The sequence below is a fragment of the Poecilia reticulata genome, linkage group LG20, assembly GCF_000633615.1.
Source record: "Poecilia reticulata strain Guanapo linkage group LG20, Guppy_female_1.0+MT, whole genome shotgun sequence".
NCBI classification, from domain to species: domain Eukaryota; kingdom Metazoa; phylum Chordata; class Actinopteri; order Cyprinodontiformes; family Poeciliidae; genus Poecilia; species Poecilia reticulata.
Window position 1 is genome coordinate 3,613,318 of NC_024350.1, and position 25,419 is coordinate 3,638,736.

The window sequence follows — 25,419 nt, forward strand, 5'->3', positions numbered from 1 at the left end:
AGCTGTAAAGTGTTGACAAATTGAAAAACAATCCATGCCTCAATGTTAGGATATAAATATGAAGTATGTCTTGCTTGTTATCCGCTCTTGTTCTGAATAATGTGTACATGGAATTCACAATGATTTGCTGCATCAGGATTGGGAACGCTAAGCTGCCATCTTGTTTTGCTTTTGTTCATATTTATTAAACTGAAGCATGTTAAAGCCGCGTCATTGCTGGGTCACTGCTGTGATGTTTGCAGTTGCATCTGTGTATGCTGCAGTGTTAAATGCAAAGAAAGGCAATGACTATGTATTTTTTTCCACATTTCAAGAGTAAGTTGTTTTGAATACTCCTGCTGTTGGTAATAGTAAATCAGATGAACCTGAAATACATTTTAAGTGTTCTTGTAAGAATTTTCTCAAATTCTTACAAGAACACTTAGCTAAAAACACTAAGCTATATGTTAGACACAGGAAGCTAAGAAAGCTAAGTTGTAGCTCAGCCTGAGCATGCAAACCAGGATTACTAGGATTTATACAAAGGTATCAGTCAGGAGAAGGGTTCAAAAATGATTGGTAATTAATTGGGCAAAACAGACACGCTGGCACAAACACTTATGAAAATAAAATAATTATGAAAATAATTTCCAACATTCTCTGTACATTTTTTTTTTCTCCCTGCTTGAATATTTCCTGTTTAAGAAAAGTCGTATACAGAAAACATAAAAACCTGACTAAAATCTCCAATAATGTTGTGGCAGAACATGTTATACGCTGAAACCAAACATAAACAATATCATTTTCTTTAAAGATGGATAAAATTGTGATCAGATCCAAACACCAGTCACTTTTTACCCAAAAGCACAAGGTCTCTACTAGAATAGAAATGAAGAATGATTTAACTTTCCATCAAGACAAGGACGCCAAGTATTCATCCAAACCAACAAGAGCCAAATCCAAGATGCACACCATCATGGTGGAAAACTGAATCAAAAGGCAAACAAGTTTCAGACTGATGGTTTGCAAACTTATGCAGCTACTTTAAGTATATATATAGCTTAAGATTAGACATCCATAAGATTTGAAAACCTGTCTCTCTATTTTTCCACCATGATTTCATTGTTTTACTTCAGAAAAAATGCATATTGGGAGGAGAGGGGGTGAACACTTCTTAGATCAACTGCGTCTTCAAAACTGTTTGAGTAGCAAACAAACTGTGAAACATGCAACAAGCACTTTCAGCACATCTTTGGAAATAATGTAGGTATTAAGTTTGACATGGAAGTCAAATTAGCTGCATTTTCCTAAAGTATATACAATCCAGCTGATATACTGTTACGCTTACATTATCTTTAAAGACGTGCTGAAATGCAAAAGCACACTTGAAGCAGGTAGAATCAGCAAAGACAAATCAGACAGGACAAACGGTGTGTGTCTGCATGTACACTCAGATTCACTCCTCCACTTCTACACTCAGGAGACAAACAAACACACATTCATATCCAGCCATGAATGGGACTTTTGACAGTGAGACAATATAGTGTAGCGCTTACTCTGACTCTTTTTTGGTGTAAAATACAGTGTGATTTTTGAAACACTGAGCGCACATGTAGTCACAACTCTGAGACGAACAGAGGCACAGAGAAAGACAACAAACAAAAACAGCTTTTCTTTTCACTTTTTTGTTCTATTTACCTGTTTTTCAGAGTATTCGTCAGTGGGGACGAAATCTGTTGGTCCTTCAGAGTATTCATAGAACTGTCTGTAATCTATATCGTCAGTAATGTACTGGAGCGGTCGAGAACGGCAGAGAAGAGATGGAAAAAAAAGAAGAGTGGGCGGGTTTTAGTTTCTAGCAAGAGCATTAAAAATGCAGAACGTTATTTCAGCGAGAAGATAATGCGGTGCACATCATCTTCAGCAGGTTACAAGTTCAAACACTTGAAGCCATTAAGTTTTGTGTTTAGGGAAAAAAGTTCCAAATTACATTTTATGCATTACAATAAAATGGAGACGTTAACACAAAAAGCAAATAAAGACTGCCTTAATAATTATGCTAATTAACAAAACAGCACAATGTCACAATACATCTGTACTCGTTTTACAGTTCAGATTTACAGATAGATAACCAAAACATGAATTGGATAACTAAACAACAGCTGAAACCTGCCGTGTTTGTCTGAACCTACAAACACGAGCAGATGGAGTGTTTAAAAGGCTCATAAAAAAACCCCTGAGAACCAAAATTACCAGCTGCATTCGAGCGATCTCGTCATGGAACTTTTCTCACTGGAAGCAGCTGCAAAACAAAAGGTGAGCCTGGTAGCAAACGGCGCGCCGTCTCAGTGACGTGTAGCTCTGAGGTATTTCTCTTCCTGCGAGTCGTGACCTAGCATGGAACCGGTAACGGGTGTCGATCTACGATTTTAAAAGCCTTGGATGATTCTCCCCCATCTGTAGCTGTGTTTCCAGACAGCTACCGGACGGATGGTTTCTACAACTTTTATTTGTTCAAAATAATGACAAATTTGACTGTTTGGAATGGTTTCCAAACACAGAAACCACAGATATACAAGTTTGATTTTCATGTTTAACTTGGTAATTGATTGATAGTTAACTGGAGTGTTTTGATTAAAATAATAGTGATGCGCTCAAAGGAAAACACATTCAGAGCAGTAATCAAGTCAAAACTTGACAAAAAATCATACATTTTGCATTTAAGAAAAGAAAAACCTGTCAGCAAATATGTTCTACCTAGAATTCCTTAAGTGGCTTAATTTAAGCTTTAAAAATGTCATATAAAGCTTTTGATATCCAATTATTAATCATTTAATCGGAAAACAGATGGATTAGTGTTATTTTTTTTATCCTTTGTGGCAAATCAACAAATGTGCATTAGAGGAAAAAAAATGAATTGAATTAATTATTTATATGCTTTTCTAGTATAACATTAAATAAGCTCAAATAGTTAAAAGAAAAATCTACAAAATGTGCCAAATTTCTTAATGCAATTAATTGATTAATCATCAGAATAATTGATGTAATACTTGATTACTAAAAATAAAACTTGCTAAGTGCAGCTGTTCAATTTACTGCAAAAGTTGGTTTAATAAGGAGCTCTGCTTGTTGGCTGACCTCTTCGTCCGGCTCCTGGGCCTGAAGCGAATCCCTGTGCGGTATGTCACAGTCTGGGATGTAATGGTCACAATAGTCATACGCTGCTTTGGGATCAGCAACAATCAGGAGCTGCTGGATGTCCCCCTGCAGAAGACAGAAACACATGACTCAGCTATATAAGGTATTCCCCATTTCTTGCATGCATCATCTTCTTTATCGGATTAAACAGATAATCAACATTTTGACATTTGGATGTTTGCGTGGTTGTTAGTGTGACAGGATTCAAACTTGACCTGTGAAATGCAGACAGGGTGCATTACAAAAGTGGCACAAATGAAAATCAAAAACACAACGTATTTAGTCACTAAGTTCATAGAGTGTTTAAAGGTGTTAGTACTCCTAGGCACCTGCAGACAAAGTTCTGTTTTAAAAAGGATATTTAAAGTGATCAGAAACTCAAAAATCTGATTCTATTCCTGTCTTGAGGTGCTAAGAGGTTAGCGAATTGCTAACAGTTTGCACTAACAGGGTGGAAGTTGTTAGTAAATGAAAAAAAGAACTGAATGTTCATTTAGGCGCCAACATTTAAAGTGAGACTACAGCAACAGAAAAGCTTAATTTATTTATTAGAAAAGTTATTGTTTTATTATTTGGAGCTATTCAACTATGCCCTGGAAAATGATGGATTTGGAAATAATGGGAGCATTTTGAAGATATCTCACTTAAGCAGCTAAATTCCCTGTATAAAACACACTTATGCTGCGATTTTTAAAAAAAATGCTATCAGTGCTAAATGCTAGCAGAAGATGCTACACACTTTGTATTTACCTTAAAATAATGACTAACTACTCTCACACAGTGTGAAGTTGCATCAGCTCCTAATATGAAGATGAATGAACTGTTTGAAAAAAAATTTAAACACTGAGGCTGCTGTTTTAGAAACAGTAGCAGTGCTAACTGCTAGCAGAAGATACTAAGTTCTAGCAGAAGTTGCTATCTGCTAGCAGAAGATGCTAACATGATCTTAAAAACCTAAATTCACAAACTCTGAATTTGTTCTAAAATAATAAAGACCTTCACTCAGTGGTGGGGAAGGCTAGAGTCAAACTTACAATATTTCAATTATTTTCAATTCATAATTTCTCCATTTCTAAAGAAATAACTTCATAAATGAAAATGTCAAGTAAAACATTTACAAAACTGGAAACTGAATATTAAACACGTTAATATAACAGTACCTATTAATGTGTTTAATTAGCAGCCTGCATTTTAGCATTTTTGCATCTGCACTTTGTGCAAATGTGTAAATATTTGCCAAGAAATTGATAATGGCAATATTATATGACTTACGTAATCATATTTTATATTTCACAACTGCACAACACTGTTTACAATCCTTTCAAAGTAGCATCCATAAAGAACATATCCTTTAATACTAAAACGTTGCACCATTATGCTCGACACCACTCGGGAAAAAGTGTGGCTTCGTTACTTCAGCCAAAGTACACAGCTCCTCTGTCAGACAGTAAGCACAGTAGTGAACGCATGTCAACCGTCTTTTGGAGTCTGTAATTGGTCGAACCGAATTCCTGCAGGCTGGTATTTGAGTCGTCGTTTTCTCGCAGACAGCTGATGAGGTGGAGTTAGGAGCTCGTGTATGGCTGGGGCCGCTGGCAGGTGAGAACAGATACACAGCTGCTATTGTGGAAGGATAAAATCCTGACTCGCATTAGCGGGAGGACGTTACCTGTTTGAGAGCGGAGAAGAGTGTCTGGATGAAACGCATGAGAAACGAAGCAGGCTGCAGCATGCCGAAACGACGTGTGTGTACGTGTGCGTATATGTATGCGTGTGTATGTATCCTCTCTTTGTACAGGAGAAATATATTTTATGGATGTCTAATATGCACTTCAGCGTAACAACCATGTTACTTATGCATGTTCCAAGAGAAAATAGGCAGCATCCCCTAACACTTTCTCTGTGAATATATCCATAAACATCTTTACTTTGGCAGCCCAGAGACTCCACCCAGAATCATCAACCTATGTACAGTTTGTTCTAACATGAGTTTTGAAAGAGTGATATGCCAGCGTCAAGGTCCGAATCAAGACATATTACAAAACTTAAATAAATTTGTGTAATTAATAATTCTGTAATGATATACAGTCACTTACATAAGCATTCAAAACCTCTTGTCCTGTTACAACCTCAAACATCACTGGTCTTCTCTTGGATTTTACATAATCACCCTACACAAATTAATGGACAACCATGAAGTGCAAGAAAAATAATAAATACATTTCGTATTTCTTTCATCAAAAATTATCTAAAAAGTTTACTCTGAACACCTAATTAGCATAAAGAGTCCCAATACAGACATACTGTATCTTACTGAGCACTAGTCTATCCATTGCCTAGTGGGAAAGAGGCCAACTGTGATCTGACCTTGACAGCCATCTAAATATAAAAGTCATGCAAGGAGAGCATTAATCGGAGGCACAGCATTAATGGAAAGATGGATGGAGCAAAACCATACATTTTTGCTTGTGGTGTCAAGAAAAAGGCTTGAGATATCTTTGAGCAGGACAACAACCCCAATCAAACAGCCAGATATAAATGAAAGCTGTCATGGCCCAGTTGATTAAGATTCTTTGACGAGAAAATGCTGTTAACAAGCCTCAAGCCAAAAAAAAAAAAAAAAGAAAAGATCAAGAGTCACTTTGAGTGAGCTTGACCTTATACGTTCAACATGAGTGCTTGAACCCTTAAATGTGTCTGCTTTAACTAGGACACATCCGAGAGCTACATGTCTGTGCCGATGGACAATGTGGACAAAGTCCATAATTATATTTCTGAAGCTTCCCGGTTTCAGTGGACAACATTGGACAACAGAAATGAAAAATGATCCTGAAGAAGACAAAACAAAGGCTTATAAACTGTGCCGTACGTGTTCATGATGTGTAAAAACAAAACTAATAGTTTCTCTTCCACAAAATAAGACTGACGGGTTAATAAGGGAATAAAACACTCACTGCTACACTTGCTAAGATCGTCACAACAAAGTGGGATGCATAGCTAATCGGAATCATCTCACAAAGCCACAAAGACTTAAGAGGGGGGAAAAAAAGACCCAGTAAATTCATAAAAGGAAACCAAGAGGTACACAGAGACCAGAAAAGAGATTAAAACCAAGCAGCCGAAATGGTCAAAGATGTTTTGTGAAGGAAGACACCTGGGGTTCATTACACTGAGACTGTCAGTCTATCGTTTTATTGTGAGCTGCTGAAAAAAGAAGCCCCAGGTATCTTGGAGCGACGCTAGAACTTCAAAAATACTCCTCACCAGCAAACAACGCTGTGCAGGCGAGCGAGCCTTAACGGCTCTACTGACAGGGGTCAGCAAAAAGACGGGGTGAAAACAAGAAGCAACTTTAAAGTAGACTCTTAAAACTGTTGGACAAATCTGCCTCACTTTATGAATGTGCTGTCTTGAGTCACATTATTGGCAGTTAAAGCCCATAGATTTCAAAGCATCATTAATGGAGAATTAGAAGAAGCAGCAGAGGTAAACTTAAAAAAAAAAATCAACACATAACAGATAAAGTTAGAAGAAATCTAATCAATAAGATTTGCAGTTTCTGACTCCTGAAGCTGAACCGCTCTGTTTTAGAAAGATTTATGCTCAGTTAACTGCAACCGAGGGCAACCAGAACGCCACGACAAAGTAATTTCATTATTTACCAAATCTAATCAGAGTACACACCCACTTTGATTTACTCTACTCAGCAGGTTACTCCAGCTGCATTCCTACTAGCCATGAAGTTGTACAAATTGAAATTATGAAAAAGGACAAAGAAGACCACAGGAAGTGGTAGGAGGACGTTTTTCTCACAGCAGCACACAGTTCATAAAAAGTTGTGTCATTATAACGTCTTCTATAAAGTCGCCGACTACGATTTCCCCAAGACGTCGCATACATAGTCGCTCTCTAGAAAAAGGGGCTTGGCTGAAAAAGGCGCCATCTACTGATGGTGAGTGATAGTGCCACGGCTGAATTATGACTGCCTCAAGTAACTGTTTACATCTGCTGCGATTTTAATTAAATATCTTATTTAATTGTGGTGGTGTTTTTTTTTGCATTAGCAGAACACAAAGATTTACGCACATTTGTAATGGAATCGCAGCTTTCGGTACTCAAATATGGAAAGAAAAGGTCAAAGGTTACAGTTGTGCAAGTGTAAAAATGCTGGATTGCTACATGTCACTTTGACCGGCGGAGGCTCTGCATTAAAGAAGGAAGTGAGGCAACAAAATGTCTTTGAGGTGGATTTATTTGGGAGCTCCTGGTCATCATTACACCAACACCCTTCTCACAGTGAAACAAAGCAGCTTACATTTATACCTGAGGGAAGTTCCAACACTTTACACCAGGTAAAGGGGTGATCAAAAAAAGACAAACAAGAAACAAACACTACTTACACAAACCTAACAAACAATAAATGATCCAACAAATGGATGCAAATGATTAAAACTAAACTAATCTAAGGTCAATCAAAAAGTAACTGCAACTAAATATACTGTAAATCCTCAAAGTATTACCCCTCTTAATGGAAGATGGTATGCTCCAGGAGCATTTGTCTCCCTTTCTGCTCCATCTGGCTGAGACACACCCAGAAAGGCAAGTACTCAAACAATTAACTCAAATTAAACCAATCAGAAACAAACTGATTGGTTTGTTTCTGATTGGGGAAGAGAGAAAGAGAGCAGCTGTTTGTCTGAACAGGAAAGTATCCGTACCCAAAAAGGTACCCAGTCTCCGTACCCAAAAAGAATGTTTACTAAATGTCACAATGTAACTGAAATAAAGAACTAATACAAAACACGTTTGGACTGTAAATAAATAACATAATGTCAATAATCAATATGGGATGGAACCCCTGGTCTCCATCACACTACACAAAAGGAGCGTTCCACAGACCAGCAGAACATCTCCACTAAAACCCTCCTGCATGCTGCAGCCGTAGAGTGAAGATCAACTGGTTAAATCAAAGCCACACACTAATCAGCATGGCTCCAAAAAGCCACAGCCACTTATAATCAGACGAGTCCATGTGGTCTCCACATCAACGAGGAAGGCTATGAAAACTAACAAACCAAGAGAAGACAAAACAGTGCCTGCCTTGCCGTTTTTTTGTGTAATTACAGCCCTTGAACTTGTTTTGACATTTTGACAAAATCGCCATAGAAATCAATGTGTTTCAGTAGGATTTTTATGGGACAGACCAACATGAAGTAGCACATCATTGCGAAGTGGAAGGGGGAAAAAAAAGCACAGTTTTTCAAAATGTGAAATAAAAATCGGAAAAAACTGCAGCTGCATTTCCTTCGGTTTATGGCTAGAGACTAAAATGTTTGTCTATGCCGCTTTGCAAAAAAATAGCTCAAGAACAGTTGGACTGGACAGACGGGTCACATGAACGGCACTTTAAAAATCTTGCCACATAGTCAAAATTGAAATTAAATCCGGTCTTTGATTGGGCTAATATAACAGATGAATATGCTTTGACCTAACTGCATACTTATAGAACTAAATTTGTATTTAGGGATGCAGTGGTGGGCTGATATTGATGTCCGATATTAATTACAGAAGCACTGATCTGGAATTAATATCTGTATCGGTCCCAGTGTTGAACAAAGTTCTGGATTGGCTATCGGTGACAATGTGCCCGATTCATAAGGGCGGATCTATTCATCCAAATTCTATACTTTGTGCTATAAACGACATCACGTTGCCTTTTATACTCCTAATTCCAACTTTCTACAAATTAAGGTTGTGTTGTTTTCACATTGCTTTTGACCAAGCTTGTGAAGCTACTGGTTTATTTCAGTGTGCTGTACTGGTGGAGAGTTATCAAACAAATTTAGAGTTCGGTACATTTATGTCTGCATTTATAAAAAAATAAAATTTAGGTCAATTCAGCACTCTTTTTCAATATGAGATCGTTATCGGCCAAAACTAAATCCACAAGACAAGTGGAAACAGATCTAAACTGAAGTGTAAAAGTAGGCAATCTGCTGTCTAAAATCAATAAACATGCACACATGGGGGGTAAAACTGTCAGGAAACATCCTTCACCACGAATATTTCAATCAGAATTCCCTGATCACAAGCAGACAACACCGAACACAAACCATGAACGTCTCATGTGTCTCCAGGCAACGCTGGTGGCTGAGGCTTCAGCACAATGTACTCCTTCAGCTCAGACGACTGAAAGGCAGCGAATAGGCCCAGGTATGTCTCTACATGTGAGCCCGACTCAGACAGGCAGTGTCCGCTGGGCATGAATAGACGGTCTCATGCGTTAGGCACATGGGGGAAGGCCTCAAGGTGGGAAGGGTACGGAGGGAGGAGGAGGTATGCATGGGGAGAGAGGGAGAGAGTGTGAGAGAAAGAGAGAGAGAGAGAGAGAGAGAGCAGCGACGGGAATATTTGAGGAAATAAAGGAGGCTTGATGGCCGGAATGAAAGACCTCCATTCATCCCAGCAAAGTCCCTTCGGTGGTCACTTCCAACCTGAGGCAGGTAGGGCATGAATGGATGTTTATGAAAAATGAAGCGTGGATTCCAAACACACAAAAAATCTTACTTATAAATAAAGATGATGTTGATGTGCTTTTAAATATTGCACATATTTAGTCAAAATTATTAAATTGAGAATTGAGAAATGACTAAAAACAAAAGGAGAAATGTCATCTCCTAAAAAAGTACAGTTTGTAATATCTAGTCAGTCAGTTATCCCACTGAAGAGTTGTGGTTTTTTCTACGTTATTAAATTATTGAATAATTTGACGTCATGTCTGAGCGTAGGTTCTCTTTAAAATGCAGTAAAATATGCCCAAATACATCCCAGCATGCCGAGGGGTTTTGTGGATCACCGAGAAGAGCAGAAGCAGAAAATAAAAGAACGCAATAGTTACACTTCCAGCTTCAAAGTTTTTACCATTCTACTGACCTAACACACTTATGGATGGAGACAATAATACATAAAAAATTAAAAAAGAAAGTGCTACAGGTTAAGTATCAGAGAATATGTCACAATCCATCCATTCATCATCTATATAGGTCACGGGGTCACGGAGGGGCCTGGTGCCTACCTCAGGCGGTCAATGGGTGAGAGGTTGCCAGTCCATCACAGGGCAACACAGACACACACGGGGAAAACAATCATGTACACACACACACACACACCAAAAAACAATTTATAGAGACTAATTAGCCTAACAGTGATGTCAGCTGTGTGAAGAAGCCAGATTAGAACCAACCCAGGCTGGGATTCGAACCTACAACCTTCTTGCTGCGAGGCAACGGTGTTACCAACTGCGTCTATAGGTCACAATCCTTTACTTCATTTTTAATTGTTTTCTTGCGCACGCTTTCAGTTGATGCCTTTATTGACTGAAAATGGTTGGAGTTTTTTTAAGTTGTGATGCATTTAATGAACAGAAAAATGGTCTGATTTTTCAAAACAAGACCTGATGGTCACCAATCAGAGATGATCATGGGCTGATTCCAAACTAACTAACTATTAAACACAAGCAATGTGATAAAATACGGTGAACTACAATCCAAAACCTCCAATATTTGCAATATTTACTAACTTTAGCAGGACTGTAAGAACAACTTCGTAAGGTCAGGTTGCATTTGGATTAAATCTTAAAAATAAATTAACACGTCAAAAAACTTTACTCTGTAAAGAGTTATGTCACTAAAAATCCCTCAAAATTTACATAATCCTTATTTAAAAAACAACCTGACTCGTAAAAATCAACAAATCATAGCTTTACATTTGTGTCCAGCAAAGAAAAGTCAGAAGCAGTAGCTGAGAGAACAGCAATAGTCTATCAGTATCTCATGACAGGTGAGTGACCAAAATAATCCTGCTGCATCAAGACATGAACAATCCTCACAGATTCTTTTGCATCTGCAACAAGTTAGACAAAAGTGTGAAATGTAACCTACATCAAAATCCATTGATTCAGTGATGTGAGGTCATGTGATCTTTAAATTGAAGAGAAAGAGCCATTTGTGTTTAATTATGGAATAACTTTCTGTCTTCAAGATCCTCATAAAACGTCAACTCTGTATGTCCTGCTCTTTTGTTTTTAGTAGAAACACTTTCTTATTACTTTAAATGAGAGCCAGCGTTTTGTCAATGTGCGAAAATATCTTGGATGATATTTGTGCAACAATGACAACATTATTAGAAACAATTAAAAAGCAAAATATTGCGATTAACACAAGATACAGATTTTAGCTGTGTTCCTTTAAGACAATTCTTTTTCTTCATAAAAAAACAGAAAAGTTGTTCTAATCACAAGCTGTTTTACAGTGAATGTACTTCCTGTAATTACTGCACTTTTCAAGCAGGACTCCATCCCCAAAAAGAGATGGGTCTTCACAGGTCTGTTTTTATATATATATANTATATATATATATATATATATATATATATATGTGTGTGTGTGTGTGTGTGTGTGTATAAATTTTAGATTCAAACATCTTAGAGAATCTTTAAAAAGCAGTAAAACAAACATTGTTTTCTGCTGACTGAGAAAGCTTAAACAATGCTCACTTTAGCAACTTGATAAAAAAAAGCAATAAGATCACCCCTTTTTATGATTTTCTCAAAAGCTTTGACAGAATATAAATAAACATAAGTCTTATTTGCCAACTTGTTACTGTTTTGTATTTTTATACCAGGTGCTGCTGCAAGAACAAATTAAAAAGGTTGGGGGTTCTTTAGTGCTAGTTTCTCAAAACAAACTCATTGTTGTGTAGCCAGGAAGGCTTCCAAGATCAATTGGTACAATATCTCACCCACACCGGCAGGAATAGATAAAACTAAACAAATGTAGAGAATAAATGATCTCAGCAGATTTGCTAAAAGTCGAAGGAACTCACTAGAACCGCTTTGAGACAGTCCACCTATGAAAGTTTTACCTGGAAAACATCCTCATCCAGGATCCTGGTGCCAAACACCGTAATGCCGCTGGCGCTGATGGAGCCTTGGTCACTCCTGAGCAGAGGCTTGGTGATCTTCCTCCTACAATCCACAATGATGGTGACCGTCTTCTTCTCAACACTGATGGCCACACGGCGCCACCTGGTCAGAGTCAGGAGAAGCAGACGTTACTCAAACAGAAAAGGTAAAGTCCAGCTCCATAAAACACTGTAGTAGTAAGAATAATAATGCATTTAGAGAGCACTTCTAACTCTTCTAAACAAACCTGAAATCCTCTAGGTCACCGCAGTGTGTTTACAAAGTGTGGTTGACAAAGGATGCAAGAGCAAAACCCGAAAAAAGAAAACGTCTGACCAATTTTTGTGAACAAAAAATTGAACGGAAGTCAAGTCAAGACAGAGAGTCAGGCTGTAAGACTACTGGGGTGTCACAATCTTGGGTTGTTTGAATTGGTTTGAGGTTTTGTTCATTTTTGTGTTCTTTGGTTCCTTTTCTTTGATCAAATCAGCTGTGTTTCTGTTCTACTCTGGTTCAGTCCTTTCTAAGTAATTCTAGCTTATTATGTTTATGTCTTCTGTCTAGTTATTCTTTGTTACTCTAGTTCAGGGGTCCCCAAAGTCGGTCCTCGAGGGCCGGCATCCTGCTTTAGGTTTCTCCCCGGTTTAGCACACCTGCATCAAATGATGGCTCATTAGAAGGTCTAAGAAGAACATTGACTTGCTGAGGAGGTTGTTACTCCCACCAGGGAGAGAACTAAAACATGTAGGATGGTGGCCCTCGAGGACCGACTTTGGGCACCCCTGCTCTAGTCTAATTATGATTCTTAGGTGTAGTTATTCTTCAGTGTCTAGTTATCCTTTAGGGCCCCCTGTACCACTTTCTCTTTCTAATCAGCCATCTGTTCCTTGTTCAGTATACCACTCATTCTCAGTTACTCCTTGCTGGTTCCCTCTTCCACTTTTACTTCTTACTATCCAAGCTGAACAGTGATGCAGCAACTAGTCCTTGGTCTAAATTAAAGCGGCAGTATGTAACTTTTATAATTTTTTATTTTACATATTTGTTGAAATTGTCTCCATGTGTTGACGGTATGGAATGAGACATAATTTGTGAAAATTTAAGCTTGTCTGTCTTCTCCCAGTGCTCCCAGAGCTATCTAGACACCTAGAAACAACCAATCAGAGCCAGGAGGCAGGTCTTAGCGCTGTCAATCATGGTCGTGTGAGCTCATCCCCATCAGTAGGGCCTGTCCTGGATGCTAAGGCTAGTTAGCATATCCACCGATGACAGAGGATAAACGATTTTCCTGCAATTGCGAGTGGTTTCTCTGCGTTAGCATTGCCATTGGCTCTGATTGGTTGTTTTTGACTGGGAGCGGTGCACTTCTCCATACAGCAGTAGCAGCACATGGAGGAGGTGGAAGGGCTTGGTTTCTTTCATAGATTATCTGTCTCATATCATACTGTCACAACAGTTTTAACAAATATGTAGAAAATAAAACATTTGTTCTTTTAAAAGTTACATAGTGCAGCTTTAAATCTTGGCAGGAGTCATTCTGTATGAACTTTTCAGGCACTCTAGCACTTCCTCCCCTAGTCCAAAGCCATGCATGTTGGCTGTGTAATAGACTGGCAGTCTGTCCAGACTGTACGCCTCCTCTAGATCTCTGACTGGTGGGCTCGGTTCCAGCTTCCCAGCAGGGGCTGGTATTGAAACGTAATGAATGAATAACTGAATTTTACATACAAAAAAACATTGTGGCTCAAGAATCCCCAAGCGCCAGAGTAGAAATCATTGATGAGCCCAAATGGTTGCCTTGGGTCACACGTGAGTCCGACACCTCTGCTGCCTTTCCACCATTTGTCACTACGGTCAGGAGCTATTGCATTCCAGGCAATAGCGGACCACATTCTTGGCCCCACACTTTTGCCCCGTTTAGCACAGGATTACACTCATTAAACTCCAAACTTAATCCTCCTTCTGGGTTACTCGGCATGACAGACGTGGTGAACATTGTGGAAAGTGTGTGTCAAGATCCAGGAAGGCCTTTTTCCTGACAGAACAGGAGGTGCAGTCAAAACACTCTTCCAAGGTCAAGGATGAGACCTTTGCAATGCCACGGTTTAGGATGAGAAAAAGTAGCATTTCTGATCTGATAGTCATTCATTCGTTCGGCAAGTTCAACACAGCTAAACCATACAGACACATTCCAGGGCAGGCAGTGGAGCTTAGGGAGAAATAAACGTGCAATACCCTGTAAGCTCAACACTGCTGCACAAAGGATTACTTGTCACCTATACAGCAGGCAAACAAATGCTGACTTAAAGGAATAGTTCAGGATTTCTTAAAGGGGTGTTCCATTAAAAGGTTAAAATCTTAAAATCTGCAGTTGGTAACTTTTAATTTTAGTACAAATCCAGATAAGTTGGAAGTGAAGATTGAAGCTAACTGTTCGCATAACAGAGACCAACGCATCACAGTGGTTTATGCTAACTAGCATGAACCTTTAGCATTTGCACACTCTAAGGAGAGGTTCGGAGGCAGTGCACCACCGATGGTCTTCCTGTGTGAAACGTTTTCTGATAATGCCACTTAAAAAATGTATGAAAATCAATAAAATGTTGCTAAAATAACCGGTTTCCATTTATATCATATTGTTCTGTTGTCTGTTTTACACAATAACATGAGTGGGGCTGCACTGCTTCTAACCTACAATTTCCTTTGTAAATAATTCTCAACTTCTGTGTAACTAAACACCCAATGCAAATGTGTCAACAGCGTAAAGATTCATTAAATAGTGTTAGTCATAATCACATTTTTGGATGTAGGGTTTGTAGGACTGTAGATTCTGGTCAAGGCCTCTCTCAGATTAGCTGTTAGCATTAGCATCTGATACCAATTATTCTGAATTTGAGAAAAATGAATAGAGAGTTAACTCCTTTAAATAAGTTATGAACTGCTTCTCTGCTTCTCAGAACCTCAGTTCAAAAATACCAAGGTATGACTTGACGGTGTCCAAAAATATAGAAGCGATAAGTATAGTAATGTCTTATGTGAAACAATAAATGCAAATCAGTATTTTACAAATTGTTTATAAAGAATTTTGAGATGATCAAACTGATTTGATAAATTTTATCTCTATTAATGTGAAAATTGACTTTACATAGACATTTTAGAAGAGTAATGTATTTTTCTCTGTCAGAATATTTGCTGTGTCTCTTATTTCTCAGCACATAAGACTCCAGAGGAACTGCACACAGTACACACTCTGAGTCACTGAGAATTTAGTCTTGGACTGCCTCCAAAACAAGAATTGGTAAAATCCTCTGATAGGAACATGATTTCATAGGCAGAAATTCATAAACAATGTATAATTTACTAAAAAAACTAACTGGAAAGAACAAAATTTCCAAGGTATTTAAATAACATTTTAACACTTTAGGTTATAATAGCAATAGACATGAACACATATTTAAAAAAAAAAGTGAATAGTTATATTAATAGTTAGCTAATAGTTATATTTGTTATATTTGTAGTTTTACGACTCCCAAAGGGTCCAGTGTGCTAAGTCATTTCATCCTGCACCTGTATGTGGGCTTTTTTTAGCTAAAAGATCTGAGTGACAACTCAGCTGGGAGTGAATAATCAGGTTTTCTCCCAAGGGTTAGAAGAACTGTTTCTGGTTTGGGTAAGGTAATCCAAGGGGGCAGAAAGGAAATTTAGAGCTTCTTCTATCCCCTCCTTGCGTCCCCCTCTCTAAAATAACAGAGGCAGGGAGTTCATGGATGAGGTCAGTTTGCCCATAACAGCCCTGCTGAGGCCCAGTGATCCAACGTCTTCTTGTCTCTGACTTGTTTTGTGCCCACAGAACCCTGACGAGACGGATATTCCAGTTATGACAACCTGCGACTGGATTGGCTACTTGCTAAAAAACAAAGTACAAACACTTAAATGTTAAATTTAATGTGAATAAATACCGACTCAGAATTTTTGTCATTGTAAGCACTTTTCAGCTTTTGTCAGAATGTGAATTGTCTTCATGTAGAGAACTACAAGAACTACAAATATGCCAGTTTGTGTTTTAGCTAATTTATTTCTGTTTGAGAAACCCCTCCTTATTTTTGAAATAATATTTCAAAATATTATGTGGGGCCATTTTCAGAGCAAAACAAGGCAGTGAAAAACTGTTGCTCGCTAACAATGCTAACATAGCTTTTCGGCTTTAATTCATTGGATTAACTTTAAAATCTAAAATAGCTATACTGGTCAAACTAATGGTGCTTAATTGTTAACTAAATTGTATGCAAAAACAAAAAGGGCATTGTTGATGCATTTATGAGCATTAGAACCACCGTGGAGCATAAGCACTGCAATGTTTGAACTGGTCTGATGAGAGATTAATTGAAACACACTTTCACAATTCTTCTTAAAAATACATTAAAAAGTTAAGTCTTATTTTAACCAAAAAGACCGCAATGATCGTGTCGTGTCTTGTCTTTGTGAGATGTAACATGAAAACAAATTTATGATCAAATGAGTAATGCATCAAAGGAAGAAATAACTGCGAGAACATCTGTAAAACATCTGGAGCCGTGGTCATTCTGAGGCAGCTGGAAAAACAGCATGGAAACGTTAATGTTATTTCTTGCATTGTTTCCCGTGCAAAATCTCAGACCCCTCAATTGGCTCGAGTTCATGTTATGCAAATTTCTCTATATGACCGTCATCCATAAGTCCAGACTTATCTTTCTGAGCGCGAGCAGCGTGAATCGAATAAATTTTTTTTTTTTTTTACTTACTTTCCATTAGAAAGGTTGAGAGAGGTGAACAGGGGATAGTCCTCCGGGGCTGGCTTGCCGGTTTGATCCTCGTACAGGAAAGCAGGTGAGCGTCCCACCTCTACACCCAGCTGCTGAACTCCTTGCTCATTGTAAATGGACAGCAAGAAGGACTGGAGGCCAGGCTTGGGGCGCAGGGTGGTCAGGATGGAGAAATCCTCAGGAAAAACGCCACCTGGATGAAAAACGGAAGGATGGAACAGGCAGGTGAAGTTTTTACAGCCGCATGTTGGGTAACTGCAACCAACTAAGGTAGTTCAAGTTTTATGATGATTTATATGAAAGTTTGGTATCTTGTGGTCAGATTTCTGCTAAACAGTTAACAGTGAGCAACTATGCTTTCATCAGACTGCACACCAACATATGCAAAGTGAACTAAAAACAAAGGGGTTCATCTTACCAGGGAATAACTGTGAGGTGGGGGCGCTGATCTGGATCTGTCTGGCGATTCTGTAGGCTGAGTCTGACTTTGATGCTCTTCGCTTTGCACAAAATCCCGTTACTTTTGTCACTCCTTCGGGGTAATTTTGAAATCCTAACGCTTTTAAGACGTCCACTGGCTCTGCTGTTCAAAGAGAAAATGGAACATCAGTTCATTGCACTCATGACTTTCTGATTCCCTTAGACTGTATAAATAAAATGAAGAATTTTAATTTCAAGTTTTTATTTTTTGCCACAGGAGACAACATACAACATTTGCAACATACCAAACCTACAGCAGGTTCAAACAACAGTGGAGGAAAGGTGTTGAAAACACTTTGGTTAGCATGAGTGAGCATTTTTTAGGTCGAAATATGAAGTGTTTTTTTTCTAATAGTGGAGGAAATATATTTTTCTCTGAGTCAGTCATGGACCAGTTTGTCTCTGTGCCGATTCATAACTCAATTCTGTAGCTATGCCGTATTTTATTTGTCATGCTCTACTTCCACTTTGTACCTGTAAACAAACCACACATGTAGATAACCATTGCAGTTTACGTTTCTTGGTAAATTGGTATTTTCGATGAATTATGGCGATCAACAGATAGTTTCAACAATAGTTTTGATTCAGTTAAATTTCTATTGACAGTTGTTCTAATCATTGGTCAGATCAAGATGACTAATATGACAGAATATGACCTTGTGGTTGGTACCTGACACAGTTCATACAACAAAAAGGCTGGATAAAATCAACCAAAATGTCAAAAGGCATGAAGACTATTAATAATAACATTATCTTGCCGAGTGAAAATTTGAATAGCATCCTGATAAAGTGTTGAGGCTAATCACTCATGCATATCTAAATAGCTATGCTAGGAAGTGCTGCAGGGACCAGGTTTTACAGGCTCCCCAGACAGGAAATAACAGAGCATACCAAGCACCATAATGAACAAAGTAGCAACAGAGTTGGAGTTGTATCACACCTGGATAGGTTTACTTTGATAAGGCTCTTCAATCCGGTGCACTTCACATAAAGAAGCCTGTGTGAGTTCCCACAAAATCCCCTGGGGAGCATCATCATTATTCTTCCTGTCAGAATAACCTCTCAGTATAACACGCTAGCTTGAAGGCAAGCTAAAGTACTGACTCGGTGTGACGAGGCCCATTACTGTCTGGGAAATGGCTGAGCCAAACAAACTAAAACAACACTTAGTGCAGGTTTCACTTACACAATTTGGAAGTATACAACAACCTGGTCAGACTTGAAGTAAAACGTCATAAGAAGGTAGAATGAGGCTGATAATAATTTTAATGTGTGTCAGTTGATGGTCTCAATCACTTTAATTCACAAAAAACGTAGCTGGTTAAGTTCAAAATAGTGGATACGTGCTAATGCTAACTAGCTTTGGTAGGCAATCCACTCCGAAGCAAAACAAAAAGGCTTACCGTTTACAAATAATAAAGCAATATTATTGCTTTATTATAGCAATAATAATATTGCTATAATATTATTATTGCAATAATAATAATATTATAGCAATATATATTGCTATATATTGCTATAATATATAGCAACAGCAAAGAAAAAGACGGTGTTTCCTTTCCACATTAGCATTAGCAACCCTTCTCCTCTAGCAGCTTAACCAACATGGCCTCCATCGTTAAAAGCTAACAAAAACCTGTCTGCATACTTTTGTTGTTTTCTCACTTAAACATTTCAGGATGTCAAACAAATTGTATTATCAGAAAATATTAAACTGAATACATAGAAGTTTTACAATGCAGTTTTCCTATTGTGATTTCATTAATTATATATATTTTTTAAAAAGCATTCAAACCTACCTGGCCATATATAAAAAAAATAGTAATATCCCTCTCTGTTAGTTCATGAAATAACTAATTACCTCAATTTTTTTTTTAATCACAGCTGAGGAGTTTGTTGAACCAATCCTATGCCTTCACCACACCAGTACAAAACATTGAACAGTAGTGAACCTTTCCAGTAGTGACAAACCCATCAAAAACTCATTCAGGAGGTCACAAAAGAACTCATAGCAAGACCTAAAGCTCCGCAGGCCTCGTCTGCTTCAGAGAAAATCTATATTTATTATTCAATATTAAGAAACGGGGAATCTATTGGAGAGATCCAAGGCCAAAACTGCCGCCAACAACAAAAGGTCTGTTTCATTTACTAAAAGACAAAAAAAAAGCTTTTGAATAAATTTTCTGTGTGCTGAAGGAAAACAAAGTAGAAGTCTTTGGAATGTGTGCATTCTGTTACATCAGGTATAAAACACACATTAAAAAGAATTTTTAAAAAAAATCATTATGCTGACATTCAAAATTGGTAGTAGTGTGATGATCTGGGTTTCTTTGGCTACTTCCGAACATGGATGATTTACTGATAATTGAGGGAACCAATAATTCTGCTCTCGGGAAAAAAAATCCTGAAAGAGAACATCCAGTCATCAGTTTGTGAACTTCAGGTCAAGCGCATTCGGTTCATGTAGATGAACACATGGCCAGCTACACCTCTGGGTGACAACAAGATGCAAATTTTTGCAGAGTCCTAGTCAAAGTCTAGACTTCAACCTCACTGGGCTGATCCAGCGTAATTTTAAACAGCAAATCCAGGCTTGAAATCCCTCCAATTTAACTGAATTCTAAAAAAAACAAAAGAACAAATTTATTTTAATAAAGTTGTTCTTGTATAAGATGACGCCAATCATTGCTAACCTCAGAGGGTAACTAGTTTTTGACAGAGTATCCAGACCAAGTTGGCCCTATTTATCGAAATAAAACTACTTTTTAAACTTGCTCTTCATCTCTTTGCGTACAAAAATTTGTTTGATGATCTCAAATATTCAATTGTGACAAAAAAAAAATAGAAGACATAAAAGGCCAAACACATTACAGCATTGTATGTTTCAATGTCTGCGTTCATCTCATAAATGCCTGCCAATAGTGCATGCAACAAGAACAGACCTGCTTCAGCCAACACAGCATGCGCCATGCAAAACCCTGCAAGCCAATCAGCATTAGGCTGCATTTTGTCAAAGGGAGACATGACTGTAGTCTCTTAAGCATTCTCCTCTCAGCTGGTAAAAGTGAGAATCATCTGCATATGCCCACATTGAGTTGACCTCCACATAAGCAGATTACAGCAAATAATCATAACACGCAATTAAGTCAAAGCAACATTACCTCCAGTTTGATTGAATGCTGAAATATTACCATCAACAATTACAACTTCAGGACGAACCAGTTTGGTCTGCAGCAATAAATCAATTAATTAATTAAAACGAGCTCAATAATTTCCATTTGGATAATCAATCATTTCTCTCTTTCTACCAAAAACTGTTTGACAAAAGTCTTCAGTCTGGTGCTTTGGTCTCAACTAGCCTTTTTTTTTGAAGAACCATTTTTTCTACAGATGGTTCATAATTCAATTATTTGTTGTTTTGCTTATTTACTTTGGATACTTAAAATGTCGTCCACTTCCAGTATTAAATATTCTTTAGAATTTAAGGTTTATTGATCTTCGAGAGAGTGTTCTTGCATTTTTATGCCATTACCATTATATTCCCTGAAAAAGGTCTCAAAACAACAATATTATTGTTTATCGCGATAACTTCTGGGACAATTTATCGTCCAGGAAGGTTTGTTATCGTGACCAGCCTAGAACCAGTGTGTTTCTTAGAAAAATTGGGACCTCACTCTGAGTTTGTGCACAGATGCAAACAGTCCAGATGCTGCAGCTTGTCCAGCCTGCGACCCTCACACAGAGGTGTTGAGAAAACACAAACACGGGATAATCCATTAAGGCGGCCCCAATGAGTGTGTGCAGGCTTTGAAAGGCTGCACCTGATGAGTCGGTGTGTTTGCCCTTAGGGACAAGCAAACATGCCGCATAGCTGAAGGAAAACTCTAGACTACACAGTAGGAAGGATTAAAATATTAGACCGTCTCTTCTGTTCAAGCGTATGCAGACTTGGGAGGAGTGGAACAATGGGAGGAGCAGCTTTACTTCAACTTGAGATTGGATGACACCTGCGCCGTGTTCACGGTAAAAACCCCTATCTTCTTTGAGACAACAGAAGGGCATTTCTCTGGGATGAAGCCAAAAAAATCAGAGTTCAACAAAACCAAAACAAACAGGAAGCATTAATGTTTTTACACCTTTACAACCAGGTAAATCAGTAACAAAAACAAAAAAGACACCCACAGGTGAAACCTTTTCACCTGCAGCTCCCTGAGACTCTAACACCGTCTTCCGCCAAAATGTCTCTCCCTTCATATATTACCTCCTAACCCCCACCACCCACACCCCACCCTCTTCCCCCAGCTCTCCCTCCTCTCCTCTGGCTTCCTTCGGCTTCCATCACGCTGCCGGCTAAAACAAGACGGCTTTATGCTGAGTGTCATACCAAGGAAATTTCACTGAGACCTACCCAGTTTTTCAAAGCATTCCTTCTCTCCACTCTCCCCTACTTAGGTGTTCCTCACATGCTAATGGATGCCTCCCAATCGAAAAAAAATTAATTAAGAAAAATTATAATTTGCGTATATGATAAAGCAAAAATCTTAGTTGTCATGGCTATAAAGAAGACGGTGATGATTTTTGTTACAAATTCTGACTCAAGACATCCTTTTGTACTTTCTCTGGAGGACAAACAGATTGTCTCCGATTTATGGTCAAACGGCATAAATCCATCGACGCTTCAGTGGACAAAGCTCTGAACTTCCCAGTTGAACATATTAAGCAAAGTCCTCTTAAAATGCTAACTTTTTCTCTCTTCTTTTTGTTGGAATGCACATCTGAGCTTGTGCCCCGGGGGCTGAGAAAACGTGTCTGTACACTGCTGGAGCGCCCTGCAGAAACTGCTCTGGCTGCTATAAACAGCTCTGAAGGGACTGACTGACTCAGACAGAGGAACACAGATGGGCCCTGCAGCGGCATACTTGAAAATGTATGTATGAAGAGGCAGGACCTGGAGAGGAGTTGAAAGGAAAGGTGAGACTTTGCAAATCCGGCGTGCAGTTCCAGCAATCATCCAGCAGGATGCATCAGCATCAAGCTAATTTAGACGTTACACCTAATTTAACTCGATGTTAAGAGAAACTGACTCCAAATTGTCGAGTTATTGTCGCAATTTCCTTTGAGGTCCTTTAAAAGTACAATGAATTAACCAATGGTTGCATCATACGTTCAGCCAAATTAAACCTCAGTTGTCCATCGTCCAATGTGTGAGGCCTGAATAATCTGGAGCCATGTGACTACAGTGCCTATTATGACTGCGGACTAGCTCTTCATGCAGGCCCTGCCCTTTGAAGGCTCCGAAATCATAGGGAAGTGCAACAAGGACCATCATCAAATAAGCGCTCAGTACTTAGAGGGGAAGCGGTCCCACCAATCGCACAACCCAGCCTTGTCCTGCAGCCTACCAAGCATCTGAATGCAAAGTTAGCAGTTGGTGAGAGACTATGTGTGGGGTGGGGGGGAGGTAGGGTAGGCCAGACACCAGTGACTGGGCCTTTGGTGTGGACCAGGGCAGCATGGAGATAGGGTTTGTCTGCCTGACCTTGTGTAACCCCTCTGACAAAGAAAAAAGAATAAACCTCAACCCAGAAGTTTAGAGTTATCCCAGCGCCATGTGCCAACAGACTGCCTGCCGTGTGGGCCAGCAAAAATTGCAGGTTGCATCATAGCCTTCAATTAATCACCCATCCTGTCGGGTCCATCTCCTCTTCGGGTCATGGCATTACACCCACTGAAGCATTACATGGAGCTACTGTCAATTAAAGTGAGTCTAGACTTGCAATTTCACATCCCCGCAACTCCATGGATGGGGTGACATTCTTGCCACTCTATACCGACATTATCAGGAAACCATGGATGCTGTTAAATATTACCAACTGATTGAAGTTCACCCGCATTTTCATTAAGCTCCTCTTCCGTTCCCAACATCAGGATGACCACACCGCTCTCCTTACTGTCTTGAGCACTCTACAAGGGATGTGACCCCAAAAGGCAACCAAAGTCCACCCAAGAGACCAAATATCTTAAGAAGCAAAGTTTTAATGCGTATGGCACCCGAAATATCATGACCCTATCAAATACTGCATCCAAGCAGACCTTCATAAAACATGGAAAATGTCACCAAAATGAAGGGTCCAACAAATATCCACCCAGAGGACAGCCACTCTTAACACAGAGGTATCTTTGAGATGAAGTGAATATAAAAAAAAAGAAAAAGAAAAGGAGAACCCTGCTCTGCTCCCGGGTCTTTCTAAGCGCATACCAGCAGCTTAGGATCAATTTAACAGAGCGAAGTGTTTCATCCTCTGGGTAGACGCTTCCATTCATGCGTAAATATGAAGTGTTTTTTTTTTTTTTTTGGACACAGAGACAGAACACTTTAACGCACTTGTCGTCTCCGGCAGAAGAGCGCTCTGCTGTCTGCACAGCAACACTGCTGCAGTGTAAACTTTCCGCAGGTGTCCGCAATCAAACTCGCTCTACGGGGATGCAAACCTGTTGCTGTTGCGCTCAGGTAAAGTCCGTCTCCCGCCAACCCCCATCAACCCCTTCCTCATCCAGCCGGCGCTCCGTCTCAGCCCGCTCACACTTCATCACACTTCGCCTCTCGCTGTTCCTTACCTGCTCTGACACAAGCAGCCTGCAGAAGCAGTGTTAAAGTGATGAATGCAGTTCTAGTGGAATCCATGAGCCAACGTTTCGTTTTCCACCTTGTGGACCACCGTTGCATCTCCATGTTCGGGGTCCCCACAAAGTGAGCGCGACTTCAGGTGACTTTTTGTCTTTTTTGGCGTCCCTTCCACGATCCCGAATGAAAAATGGAAACTGTCCTACAGAGGAGCCATATGTGTGTGTGTAGGGGGGGAAGTTGAGGGGAGGAGGGGGGGGTTGAGCCTCTTCTCTCCACCACAAAGAGGGGCCAGATCCTCTTTCCCGGCGCCCAGCCTTCACAGTGAAGGTATCAGGGCTTTAACAAAAAACGCACACCAAGTGCAGCCGCTCCACTTCGTGCGTCCCCCAGGACAGGGAGGGTTGGGCAAGCTCCGCAAACCAGTGCAACGACTACAGGGGGACTGACAAGTCGACCAGCCCCCGATGAACAAATCACGGGGCTGGATGTTCTCCTCAGGGTCCACCCATTAGCTGCGTAATGCGTCCCCAGAAGTCTTATCCGAGTGCGTGTGCGTTCGAAAGTGGCAAAGTTCATTAAAACATACAACGTGCTGGGAGGGTCTCATTAAACATATGTGGTACACACAGATGCATTCATCAGTTTCTGCCCTACATTATTGTTTATGGACTGGTTCATAAAAAACAATCACATCCGTGTGACTCAAAATAACTTCCACCTAATTATCACTATTAGAATCGTTTATTATTTTTTAACAATTCCGTTCAGGATTAATCAAATTTAAAGCAAACTTTTCATTAAGCCCCCAGTTCTGTATGAAATGTTCTTTTTTTTATTGGTCTGTTGTAATATTCTAATCGTAATCATGTTTTTGTCAGCTGGGAGCAGAAAATCTTCATAATTAACAGAAAGAAATGTCTTAAAATATTAGTATTTGTGTTGTTAATATGATCTGTTTCACTTTGGAATTTGAGCTCCTAAATTTATTGAGAATGACAGAACATCTCAACCAGTCATTTGCCAGAAAAACAAAAAGCATTTTTGTGTCACGTCGGCAGAAATATAGTTTGCTCAAGTTGGCTAAGAAGATTTATTTATTTATTTATTTTAAAAAAAAAACAACAAAAAACAAACAAAAAAAACACTCCAGGTGAAATTGGAGTGAAACATAAACTGAACAAGCACAAAAGTACTTCATGACCATTGTTAAGCATGGTAGAGGATCTGTAATGCTGTGGGCCCGTTTCATTTAATAATTGCCACGTAAACCTGCTACAACTGCATGGCATCATGCATTTTCTGTAATAGAACATTTTACATCTGTAGGACTGTCAAAACTGAAAATATATCAAATTTACAGCACACACACAT

The 25,419-nt window shown here is 39.1% G+C and overlaps 1 protein-coding gene across 4 annotated transcripts in view; it reads right to left on the reverse strand.

Moving 5' to 3' along the window:
• col11a1a (collagen, type XI, alpha 1a) overlaps window positions 1–24,473 on the reverse strand; it is a 93,524-nt gene extending 69,051 nt beyond the window's left edge. The window contains exons 1-6 of one of the 4 annotated variants that reach the window (XM_008438345.1): window positions 24,039–24,473; window positions 17,359–17,520; window positions 16,920–17,133; window positions 12,099–12,261; window positions 3,118–3,243; window positions 1,678–1,770 (exon numbers count right to left, since the gene is read on the reverse strand). In XM_008438345.1, coding sequence (XP_008436567.1) covers window positions 1,678–1,770; window positions 3,118–3,243; window positions 12,099–12,261; window positions 16,920–17,133; window positions 17,359–17,520; window positions 24,039–24,153 — 873 coding nt within the window. In that variant the 5' untranslated portion in view covers window positions 24,154–24,473. Of the gene's footprint in view, window positions 1–1,677; window positions 1,771–3,117; window positions 3,244–12,098; window positions 12,262–16,919; window positions 17,134–17,358; window positions 17,524–24,038 lie in introns of all 4 variants that reach the window. The other 3 variants (XM_008438344.1, XM_008438346.2, XM_008438348.1) reach the window with 3 other exon arrangements.
• Window positions 24,474–25,419: the final 946 nt, after the last annotated feature.